General features: G+C 41.4%; 2 protein-coding genes across 4 annotated transcripts; both read left to right on the top strand.

Annotated features, from left to right (window-relative positions):
- Positions 1-1177: 1177 nt before the first annotated feature.
- Positions 1178-6263, top strand: rps21 (ribosomal protein S21). Of its 2 annotated transcripts, none has more exons than XM_056422130.1 (6): positions 1178-1216; positions 1643-1725; positions 2280-2343; positions 4646-4717; positions 5467-5522; positions 6198-6263. In XM_056422130.1, exons 2-6 carry the CDS (start codon positions 1676-1678, stop codon positions 6205-6207), a joined length of 252 nt encoding a protein of 83 aa, XP_056278105.1. In that variant the 5' UTR covers positions 1178-1216; positions 1643-1675; the 3' UTR covers positions 6208-6263. The 2 variants fall into 2 exon arrangements, with proteins under 2 accessions (XP_056278105.1, XP_056278104.1); XM_056422129.1 differs by having other exon boundaries at positions 1202-1290.
- Positions 6264-6360: 97 nt separating this feature from the next.
- On the top strand, positions 6361-11724 carry LOC130198983 (tubulin alpha chain-like). Of its 2 annotated transcripts, XM_056422128.1 has the most exons (5): positions 6361-7710; positions 8134-8189; positions 8627-8849; positions 8933-9081; positions 10705-11724. In XM_056422128.1, the coding sequence occupies exons 3-5, from the start codon at positions 8729-8731 to the stop codon at positions 11680-11682; spliced, it is 1248 nt and encodes a 415-aa protein (XP_056278103.1). In that variant the 5' UTR covers positions 6361-7710; positions 8134-8189; positions 8627-8728; the 3' UTR covers positions 11683-11724. The 2 variants fall into 2 exon arrangements, with proteins under 2 accessions (XP_056278103.1, XP_056278102.1); XM_056422127.1 differs by lacking the exon at positions 8134-8189.
- The last annotated feature ends 703 nt before the right edge of the window (positions 11725-12427 follow it).

The raw sequence follows: 12427 nt of genomic DNA, 5'->3' as shown, positions 1-12427 counted from the left end.
ATGTTACCATGGGGAATTCAATTTTGTGGAGAAAAAACCCTACGTGTTTTGTAAAATGTGGTACGTGTGCAGCATACGTTTATCACACTTTTATTATGTATCGTGTAATGTGCAAACAATAACAACTTGATACTTTCAGAATATTTGTGTTCAATACAAATGTGAAAACTATTCTTTTACATAATGTGAACGAAATAATGTTACCATGGTTGAGGTGACTGTACCCTAAATAAACATAATGAAATTCAAGTGTAAGCTAAATGTGGACTTCTTGTCGTCACTTACACAGACACTATATACAGTAGCTCAGCATCTGTGGTCATGTTTGTTTGTGTACTGGGGCTGCTTTACATTGTTTGGGGTATGCAAATCCTGCTCCAGCATACAAGATTTTAGACAATAATGTGTTCCTAGCTTTGTGGTAACTATTTGGGGAGGCCTAAATCTGGTTCAATATTCAATTCAATTCAATTCAATTCAGTTTATTTGTATAGCCCAATTTCACAAATTACAAATTTGTCTCGGAGTGCTTTACAATCTGTACACATAGACATCCCTGCCCCAAAACCTCACATCGGACCAGGAAAAACTCCCAAATAACCCTTCAGGGGGAAAAAAAGGGAAGAAACCTGGAGGAGAGCAACAGAGGAGGATCCCTCTCCTAGGATGGACAGATGCAATAGATGTAATGTGTACAGAAGGACAGATTTAGAGTTAAAATACATTCAATGAATATGACAGAGTGTATGAATACAATATGTTGATCCACAAAACCAGCTCCGTAATGAAATGGTCTTCCCTGTTTTCTGCTGAAAAACGTGCCTGGCCTGCACAGAGATCTGAGCTCACCATCCAACACATCATGTGTTGGATGGTGAGCTGATCTGGTGTGTATTACACATGACTGAAACGTCCACCAGATCTGATCAGTGTTAGACCTCACTGATGCTCTGAATGAGATCAAATCCCTGCTGCCTGGTTCAACATCTGTTGGAAAGCCTACATCGAGAACATTGTCCCTTTTTAAATAAATAAATATACACACAACGAGAAACATTCCATGGCTCAAGGTTTTATGCAGGGTGTCTACACACTTTTGGCTATTTGGGGCAGGTCGTGTGTAGTACCAACACCGAGCCAGCAGGTGGCGAGAGACAAAGATTTCTACTTCCGGATCAGCAGCTCTTCCTTTCCTGTCGGTCATTTGTCGTATACGGTGGGTGTCTCTCGCGCTCTTGTCTTCAAAAGGGTTAAAATACGGTTCATATCTTGAAATAGCCTACATTTTCGGTGAGATGTTAAGTTGACGTGTCTGTGTAGATGTAGATGGCCTTTGGAGGGTGTTTACCGGGGACATTGTGTGTAAACGTCAGACGTTTCCCCAGTGTGTTAGCTGCCACATGCGGCCGCGATGAGCTAACTGTGCTAACTGTAATTGCTGGTAATTCTGAAGACTCGCATTGCATTAAATCCACTTTGTTTTTTTATCCGGTAATATACATATATATCCACGTGGTTGTGGGAACAAGGGACCGTGAACACATGAAGCGTCTCCTATAGTTTTGGCGCAGTGACTAACGTGAGCTCGCTAGCGCACGAAATATGCGAAATGTTATTTATGATTTTGCCACATTTCTTTCAGATTTGTCGGCGACCACCCGAACAACCTGTAAACATGCAGAACGACTCCGGTGAATTTGTGGACCTTTACATCCCACGTAAATGGTGAGTGTTGCTGTGTGCAAAGTATTGCATCCTTTCATTCTACTAATACTGCACTGAACATATTAGATCCTTTATTTATAATAAAGTACTAAAACTGCACTTAAAGTATTACATCCTTTATATATGTCGAAGTACTAATCCTGCACTAGAAGTAGTACATCCTTTATTTACGTTAGTATTTAACTGCACTGTGTATTTGAACTGCACTGAAAATATTCTACTCAAAGTAAAAGTCCTTGAGTTCAAAGCCTTACATGATTGCAGTGATTTCTCGTTTAATAGTATTGTCTTTAAAAATTATTGATTTTACAGTATTGATTCTTCAGACAAATGATCCCCATATAACTTTCTGGATTAATGTGATTTCTATGTAGTTTATTTATTTAAAGTACTAACATTTCTGGGGTCTGGCCTGCTTTTAAGGAATATTAAATTGTTTGGGCTTTCAGCTAAGGCATTAAGGCTTAGCTGAAAGCTTTGTTATTCATATAATTGGTGTAAATGATGGTGAGATTTGATTTAGATGAACAATAAATTGCACATGTGTATTGCAGCTCTGCTAGTAACCGAATCATTGGAGCCAAGGACCATGCCTCCGTCCAGATCAACATTGCTGAGGTAAGTGGAGAATTTCAGTCTTACAGTTATACTGCCATGTGTAATAGAAAGCATTAAAGTACATTACTGTGTCCTGATTAAAGAACTAATTGACATGCTGTGTTAATGGTTAATACCAGTTGTATTTAAGAACTCTTATAATCTACTAAAGACTAAGTATCAAGACCAACAATGCTTTTATTGTCATCTTAGTGTGCTATTTCGTAATATATTATGAACACTTTTCCAGCTGATTAAGTCGGAACAAAAATTGCAGTACAAGATTCATAAAATGAACAGATTTGCCGTGTTACATGTTTTTATTTGTATATTACACTTGGATACGGGCTGAGGGTGTAAACTCCCTGTGAGACAATCGCTGAATGTGCCATGTTACGCACAAGTCTGTTACGGATGGTTCTCGCATGAGGCCAATTGTCAACATAGATGGAATTTGTATGCATTAACCCCAATACCGTCAGAGTATGAGTGAATTTTAATAGCTTGCTACTCATTAAGGGCTTTGCAACACATGTTGTACCTACCTTCCAGGGTTTTTCCTTGGTCAAAATGGGTCTTCGGTGCTCCCCAAAAAAAATGTTTGGGTCTATCGGGCACGTCGGGCTGTTTAGTGATCAGCAGCTGGCCGCTCTGTCCATTCGCGCACCTCACAGTTGCGTATTGATCAGACAAGAAGACACGCTTATCAACTCGATTACTATTGATCAAAACAGAACGAGGGTTCGGCTGTAGCCTACTTGAAACATACTATTGACAACATATTCGCTGACATGCACGTGATTAACACTTTTTTTTCCTTCCATCGCAGACTTTTTTTTGCCTTAGGCGCTCGGAAAAACAGCTTAGGCGGGCGCCCAAATTTTCTCTATGCAGGAAAAACCCTGCCTTCTGTTTTACAAATACACACCAAGTAAATTCAAACACAAGGCTGGTGGTAAATATTTGCATAGTTAGCCACATGAGTAACAACCCACAGCGCCCTGATGGGAGTATGGTTTAATTAGTAAGAACAGGTACTGTAACATATAGCATGAAGCGGGACCATTTTATATATAAAAGGGTGCATTGCCATGGAACAATAAGAAAATGACTTTTGGCAGCAATTCATGGATTATCATTAATCTGGGTGGATCAACAGTGCAAAGAGAGTTCTTCATTTGTTTAATCTTTACAGACAAGGACTGAATTTATTTAATATTCTTGTGATGAAACTTGTTTTATATGTAAAGATCAAGTTCGTTTTTCTATACGTGTTGGGTTGTAACATAGTGGGCATAAAAGTTATGCAGTGGCTGATTTTGACTTCATCAGTTCTGATCCAACGTAGGGATGGGCGATATGGCCTAAAATCCATATTGCGATATACATTGCAGCTATTGCGATACCGATATATATCACGATATATACTGTAAATCATAATAGAACCATTTCAGAACCATTTCCTGTTTTTTCTTTACTGCGTTCTTCGGACTTGAGCTTGGGGTTGGCTGCATTGCCTGGCTCTCATGGTATTCACCGATATGTTTCGTTTTGAGGTGGTAAAACAGGTTAGTCGTGTTACCGCTCTTAGCCAGAATTGTTGCCCCACACACTCTACAGAGTATAGCTTGCTGCTGCTCGTCGGTCCGCTTAAATCCGAACCAATTCCAAATGATGGAAGTTGCACCTTTCTTTTTCACCAGCTCCTCCGTTTGGCTTTCAGCCATATTTACTTAGATGATGATGCGTTGATGCCGGTCGCAGCTCGTGGCTCTTTTTAAATTTCGCGGGTCGCGGACGATGCGTTGCAGACGGTTGCAGCTCGTTGTCACGGTCGCGACCGTGTCACCGGTCTTGTCGCGGTGGGGGCGTGGCCGGACTCCGCTGCCGCGGCGCACACACCAGCAAGCAATCACAAATCAACGGGACTATAAGAACCCCAGCTTGACACCCACGAGTTGTGGGATCATTGTACTATTGTCACATGCGTTATTGTTATACGTAATGTACACCCGCCAGAGGATTACTCGTTCCGTCAGCAGCCAGCCGATCATCCGTCTGCCTAGTGCCTACCCGTTCCTGCCTCGCGCCTCCCGCGATCACCGCCCGTCCCGCTGGGTCCACATCCGCTGGGTCCACATCCTGTACACATCGTGACACTCGTGGCACTTTATATTTCGCGGGTCATGGATAGATCGCGTCAAACATGCAATATCGCGATAGAGCAATATAACTAAGATCTCTATCGTAGGCCATTTTTTATCGTTTATATCGTATATCGTTTATATCGCGCATTCCTAATCCAACGTTCTCTGTCCTGCAGGTTGACAAGGTGACCGGACGCTTCAATGGTCAGTTCAAGACCTACGCCATCTGTGGCGCCATCCGCAGAATGGTAAGTCTCAGCTGAATATCTGTTGCTTTGTTGTTTCCCCGCTGTCACATGTTTTTCAGTCATCAAGAGTGTTTTAGGAAAGATTTAAGCTGATATGTTTGTCACATTGTACAACGCAATGTTTTTGCTATGTAGTTATGCATGTTTTTCAGATGTTTTCGCTTGTGGAGCTCATTTCAACTACTTTCTACAGTTTGAAGCAGCATAGCTTAAGAAACAGAATATGCAGAATAAGTAGCAAACAGGCTATCTAATTGTCAAATACTAATAGTGAAGTAGAAAACTTTTCCTGGGGAGTCGAAGTATAGAGTTACATTTATAGAAATACTTAAGTTATGTACAAATATCTCCATTACACCGTAGGACTACTTTTCAACACTTAAAAACAATGGAACACACTTGTTGAGTTTTTTGTAGCTGTAGCTTCTCAAGTTAGCTCTTGGTGCACCAGATTGAAGTATTTCCTTTTTTTGATGTATAGAATTTGGGGTTACGTGACCCGTGACTTCCCACCACAGTCTAATAAAACTAACGATCAACACCAATTTCCATTTGTGGTCATTTTAGCTGCTTAGTAGTTTACAGGACGGCATTATTTGTGGGATCGTTTTCTTTCATCCTTCATTAATAATTAAAAGTACAGGACATTTTGTAACTTTGTTATGACAGTTGAAACTTGCTTTTGCATGATATTTTCTTATAAATGCGCAGCGATTTTTTTAACGGCTTTTATTTTTTTCGTCCTACAGGGTGAGTCTGACGACTCCATCCTGAGGCTGGCAAAGAATGACTCTATTGTAGCAAAGTAAGAGCCTGTTCTCATGTGGCTGTGTTCATTGATATGAAAATCATTCATCGTGCATGAAGAAGGATGAAGCATACAGTTGTGGGTCTCTGTAGTCTGAATCGTAGTAACTTGTTAATTGTTCCGGAATGGATTGATCCATAACACTGAGTGCTTTAAAGCTGTACTAAAATCATGCATGATTTAGGTTTGCTCAAGCTATATTCTTCTCTCAAATCTAAAGTTGTTCCTCTTTGTAGGAGGAGAATGCATCTTTGTACAACTGTAATTGTTTAACAGTAAATTAAAACGGTCCAATTCAAACACTTAAAATAAGGAAATGTATATACAACCCTTTTCACTGCAGAAACTTTGACTCGTGATGGGAAAAGCACTAGTCGCTCATGAATAAAAGACTGTCTGTGAAAGGGTCCGAGTAATGCATAACAGTGGACGAGGCGGCACCATTTGATTTGAGAAAATACAAAGAAATAGTCGGGTGAAATGTATTTGCTCTTTTTTTCTGTTTATATCAAACTTTCGAATGCTTCTGAATTTCAGCCGTTAAATGGATGTTATCTGCAAACGTGTGCCTCTTCATGCCTCGGGACAAATCCGGGCAGGAAGTTGGTCGGTTAACATCTGTTTGGTTATTTAAATTCAACAACTAATAATACTTTTCTTCTTGTTTTACAGGAGCATCTAAGTGCAATGCTGCAGCAGTGGAGACTTTGTAAAAAATAAAATGGGGGGAAAAAACTACTTTGTTGCGGTTGTTGTAATTTCTCAACAACAAATGAAAGCTGTAAACCAGTTGGTTATGTGTGTGTCTGTTTCTACGTCTTGGTGTTGATTTTCGACATTGATTCTTCCCTGAATTCGTTGAAACCGCGGCTTTAAATTGGTCACGTTTGGTTTTTAAATGATTGTAGAGTACAGATGATGTATAGCGAACATTAGCATTTAGCAAAAGATAATGCAAATGACCCAACAAATTATTTATTTAGTAATCTTAAGTTTGATCCAGTTTGGATTCTATATCTTTCCTCAGTATAGCAACTGAAGAGTTGGAGTCGCCTGACAGGGTAACGAGTTGTCACTGTCCGATATCGGGCAGCTCGCTCTGAGGACTTCAAACTGCATGCAAATACAGCATTTCAAATAATTGGGCGTCGGCAAGGCGTGGCTGAATCCAAAGCAGGAGGATGAAAGCCTTCTGGCTATTTTTCACGTGTTTTTGTCGAGACAGAAGTGATCAGCCTGTTAATTGATTTATATATATGGCGTTAAAAGTAATTCTTAAAGCTAATTTTTTATCTTACAGAAGTATGAACAGCACTGCACCGGCCTCCACTGGTCTGAAGTCAGTGACAGTCAAAGGATTTATTCATTCAAATGTCATTTGTTAAGTGAATATAATGTTCCAGCCAGTCTAAAAATGAGGCCACTGTGGTGCTGAGTTGGGTTACAGTAAGCAACATTAATATCAGCTGTCGGCACACTAAAGAGTTCAGGGGTGGCCGTGGTCTGTGACCCCGTTTAGTGTTTTCCCTTCCAGGCTCCTCTCTGCCACCAAAGGGTCGGGACTCAGTGGCCTACAGAGCAAAGACTTCCTCAGAGTGGTTTGTTGCAACTATTTAAGTGAAAGGTTGACAAAGCAAGCCTCTATGAAGTGAACACTTTAAAACATTAATCTACTATATTACTTCAACTTAAAGCTCATTATTGCCTAAAAGCACAATACGCAAGTATTTACACTTGGCTTAACTAGGTACAATATAGAAACCAGCTCAAATGATGAGAATGTGATCGGAATCAACCAAATAAATCGATATGAATGGTAGCATAAAACTTTGTCCTCTAACTCATTTAAATAACTGATGCGGTCACAAAATAAAAATCTTTAGAATGACTGATATATTTGTCTTTTAAATTATTATGTGTGGTATGTATAAACGTAGACGGCAATTCTCACAGTCATGGGCAGTAACACTTGCGACGAAGACCGGTGCTTTCGCTTAACCAATAGGAAAGAAGCTCTCGTCACTCTCGACCAATAGGATTCAGTAGCTTGCCACTATAAAGAGCCTCCTCCAGCGAGCCTGGTGTTGGCGTCTCACACAGCACTCCTTGAAGCGCAGTTGTGAGAGTTAAATCCGTCCAGTCATCCTCATTTCCATCCCTTTCAGACAAAGCTTCAGGAAACATGGTGAGTGTGGAACAATGCGAAGTTTTCTTTCTTTTATTTATTAATGCTCACAGCCCACATATCACACATTTTGATTAAACAATGTATCGGCATTAGTTAACGAATGGCTTGAGCTCATGTGGCCTTTAAGGGGGTCTAACGTTAACAACAGTTATGTGACGTCACGTTTTATTTGTGATTTTTAAGTGTAAACATTCCAATGGACAAGGTAGAGCCTATAAACATGTATACATACTTTCCGTCTGTACTGTCTGCAGTGACCCAGTTGGGGTAACATTTTATAATTAACTTAGTCTTGTCACATTCCTCTGTGCAGTGTTTTATCCTGTTACAATATGTTAGGACTAATATATTTAGTGTATTCTAGTAACGTTATGTTCTTAATATTGTGTATTATATTGATTTTCTTTTCATTTCTCCTAGTCTCTGTCTTATATTTCTATTTGAACACTTCTTTGAAAGGGTTTTACTCATAAAATGTAAGAATCCAACACGTAAGTTGTAATATTTTCTTGTGCTACTGCCTCTGAAATCTGCGTGCCTATGAACAATATGACCACAGCTCTGTCTGGTGTTGGTAGAATTAAAATGATGTCCCTCCAGAGAGTATTTATAAAAATGTATATAATATTTGTTTTTCTCTCAGTATGATTTTATTCATGTGTAATGAATCTCTTCGTCTGAATAAACATATTCATTTTAAGACTAAATAGATGGGCAGTATGTGTCAGGTGACGTGGTCATGATGTTGTGTTATCTGGTACTTTACAAAGAGTCCTTTTATTCCTTCCTCCCTCTGGACTCCAGCCGTCTCCTACATGTCATGATGACCTGAAGAATCTAATTAGACGTGGTTAAAACATAAATATGGCAACATTTAATGTTAGATGTTATCACTTGCTCGTTTCCCTTCCAGCGTGAGTGTATCTCGGTGCACGTCGGTCAGGCTGGTGTCCAGATTGGCAATGCCTGCTGGGAGCTTTACTGCCTGGAACACGGCATCCAGCCGGACGGACTGATGCCCAATGGCAAGACCACGGGAGGAAAAGATGATTCCTTCAACACCTTCTTCAGTGAGACCGGAGCTGGGAAGCACGTCCCAAGAGCCGTCTTTGTGGACCTGGAGCCCACAGTCATCGGTAAACACATTAAATACAGAGCCCTCTTTTATGTCATCCCATCAAGCCCGCAAGTGATTTCTGATTTGAATCCGTCTCTTCAGATGAGGTGCGCAGTGGGACTTACCGCCAGCTGTTCCACCCTGAGCAGCTGATCACTGGCAAGGAGGATGCTGCCAACAACTACGCCCGTGGGCACTACACCGTCGGCAAAGAGATCATTGAGCTGGTGCTGGACAGGACCCGCAAACTGGTGGGCAATTCAGAGCAGGAGATGTTCTTTCCTAATCGGGCTGGAACACTTTGAGAGCGTGGACTTGAACTTTGGTGTAATGACTACAGTATAACCCTAAATTACAATCAACCTTCTTTTATATTGGGGCGACGATATAATAAGCACAATTCAAAGACTATCTAAACTTTCACAAATTGTATTGCGGTATCTACCTCGGGGTAGAGGGAAACATTATTTTTCTGTAATTTAGATGAACTAATTATCATGATATTCAAAAGTAGCCGTTTTATATGATAGCAGAGATACCAGTAACTTACCAGTTTAGCCAGCTCTCAGAACTAATGTTTAGTAGCTACCGCTGAGAGAATCTGCTGTCGTTACTTCATCTGATAACGGTGTAAACCGTCAAAAGTTCAAATGATGAGGAAATTAATTATTGTATTTTTTTTTTTAAGTATATGCTTTGATAAAAAATATTTCTTGCATTAGTAGTTATGTTTTATAAGCTGCTTAGAACTTGTGGTACAAAGTTATAAAAGGTTTATTGAATATAGCCCAATATTACAAATTTGCCTCAGGGCTTTATAATCTTTACACATACGGCATCCTGTCCCAGGACTTCACATCGGATCAGGAAAAACTCCAAAGAAATGAATAAAAAAAACTTTTACGGGGAAAAAAAGGGAAGAAACCTTCAGGAGAGCAACAGAGGAGGATCCCTCTCCATGATGGACAGGTGCAATAGATGTAATGAGACCAGAATGAATCATTACATAGTTAGAACACATTAAATTAGTATGATAGATTGTATGAATAGTTGGTGGTAGGCATGGACCACGATCCAGACCTCCACAATCCATCAGGCAGATGGAGACAGAGAGGAGTGGGCGGAGCATCAGCAGCCATGGCATCAGACCCAGCCAGGTCCAATGGACCCTATGACTAGGTAGTAGTGTGTTATTAGGGAGGAGTGTGTGATGGGGAGGAGTCTGTTACTCGGGAGGAGTGTTTTATTGCTGAGGAGTGTGTTGTTAGTGAGGAGTGTGTGATGAGACGTGAAGCCACAAAGACTCCGGGGAGGATCAGAGTTAATAATGTGCAATGGAGAGATGAAAAATTCATCCATAAGTCGAGAGAGAAGAGGAGAGAGGTGCTCAGTGTATCCTAAAGCGTCCCCAGCAGCCTATCAGCCTGGAGCAGCATGTCTAGGGGCTGGACCGGCTAATTATTGAAGTTTCTCGCCAAAAACAACATTTTACAAGATTGTATCAGAACTCTTCATGCCAACGTTATAATATACCTTCGCCAATTAATAATGGTTCCAGAACTGACTGAATGCATCATAATACGACCTCCATTAATTGTTGCTGTCTGTGGCAATATTGAAGCAGGCAGGACTGTTCTGCTCCCTCATGTGACTCGCTGTCCTCCGGTCGCTTCTTATGTCTTACGCACTTGAGCGGCTGCATTCTTTGACCGCCGTCACGTGTGTTTAGCTTTGGTTGCGTGTTGCAATGTCTCCTTTTTTTTTAATGCACAAATAAATCATGGCGTTTTCAAATAAGCAACACATCTATTTCAAGCCAAATACTTGTACTGCATCTCATATATGTGATTGGTGTGATCTCCCTCTGCCCTCAGGCTGAAAGGTGCGTCGGCCTTCAGGGCTTCCTGATTTTCCACAGCTTTGGCGGTGGCACCGGCTCTGGCTTCACCTCTCTGCTGATGGAGCGTCTGTCTGTCGACTACGGCAAGAAGTCCAAGCTGGAGTTCTCCATCTACCCAGCTCCCCAGGTGTCCACCGCTGTGGTGGAGCCCTACAACGCCATCCTGACCACCCACACCACCCTGGAGCACTCCGACTGTTCCTTCATGGTCGATAACGAGGCCATCTACGATATCTGCTGTAGGAAACTCGATGTCGAGCGTCCCTCTTACACCAACCTGAACAGGTTGATCAGTCAGATTGTGTCCTCCATCACCGCTTCCCTTCGGTTCGATGGCGCCCTCAATGTTGACCTGACAGAGTTCCAGACCAACTTGGTGCCATATCCCCGTATCCACTTCCCTCTGGCCACCTATGCCCCCGTCATCTCCGCTGAGAAGGCGTACCACGAGCAGCTAACGGTGTCTGAAATCACCAACTCCTGCTTTGAGCCCGCCAATCAGATGGTCAAATGTGACCCTCGCCACGGTAAATACATGGCCTGCTGCCTTTTGTACCGTGGTGATGTGGTGCCCAAAGATGTGAATGTTGCCATTGCCAACATCAAAACCAAGCGCTCCATCCAGTTTGTGGACTGGTGCCCCACTGGTTTCAAGGTGGGCATCAACTACCAGCCGCCCACTGTAGTTCCTGGTGGAGACCTGGCCAAGGTCCAGAGGGCCGTGTGCATGCTGAGCAACACCACTGCTATCGCAGAGGCCTGGGCTCGGCTTGACCACAAGTTTGATCTGATGTACGCCAAGCGTGCCTTTGTCCACTGGTATGTGGGGGAAGGTATGGAGGAGGGAGAGTTCTCCGAGGCCAGAGAGGACATGGCGGCGCTGGAGAAGGATTACGAGGAGGTTGGCGCTGATAGTGTGGGAGATGAGGATGAAGACGATGGACAGTTTTAAACTGATCTGTACTTCAAAAATAAATTGTCTTGAGTAACTGCACTATTGTTTATTGTCTTTCATACACTGTAACAGACAGTTACTCCGTACACAGAATTACAATTACTTAGACTTAAGGTAAACATGCTAAGAAAGAAGGTAAATGCTTATAGAATGGAAAAAATACATAAAAATTAGGCCCGTTTAACGTAACTTAACTTTTTGACGTGACTAAATTGATCAAAAAAGCAAGAAAGTATCTCGCTCCACTCCCTTTAGTCACATGGGGGCAGTGCTGTTCTACAGGTTGTTGTACTCCTCACCAATGCTGACTAACCAACATTTTAAATTATTGCAATATACCATGTGCAGTTCTCACATTAACTAGTTTACGGCCTGAGAAGAACCATGGCTGACTTTGAGATCCTTAAGTATCCGATGTTCGGACTAAATGTAGTTCAGTACTTTGAAACATCCCACCTGACGAACAAAAACAAGCTAACAACATGAACAATTAGCCCTTCTAATAAACTGAAACAAAATAAAAATGAACAAAGACACTCTGAAGACTAAATGATGCTGGACAGAAATTGAAAACGACATACTTCAAATGATGAAGCTTGGTAATGTGTTGTAAACGGTCTATTACATATATGTCTTTCCTGTATACATACAAGTACATTTACATATGCTGCATTTGTATGGAAGGTTTGTTGTTGGAAGTGCATATTGATGAGCATTATAATATCTTATAAATATCTCAGCT

The sequence above is a fragment of the Pseudoliparis swirei genome, chromosome 9 (genome assembly GCF_029220125.1).
Source record: "Pseudoliparis swirei isolate HS2019 ecotype Mariana Trench chromosome 9, NWPU_hadal_v1, whole genome shotgun sequence".
Classification (NCBI taxonomy): domain Eukaryota; kingdom Metazoa; phylum Chordata; class Actinopteri; order Perciformes; family Liparidae; genus Pseudoliparis; species Pseudoliparis swirei.
The sequence above is the reverse complement of the archived record's forward strand: the minus strand, read 5'-3'. Positions and strand labels throughout refer to the sequence as shown.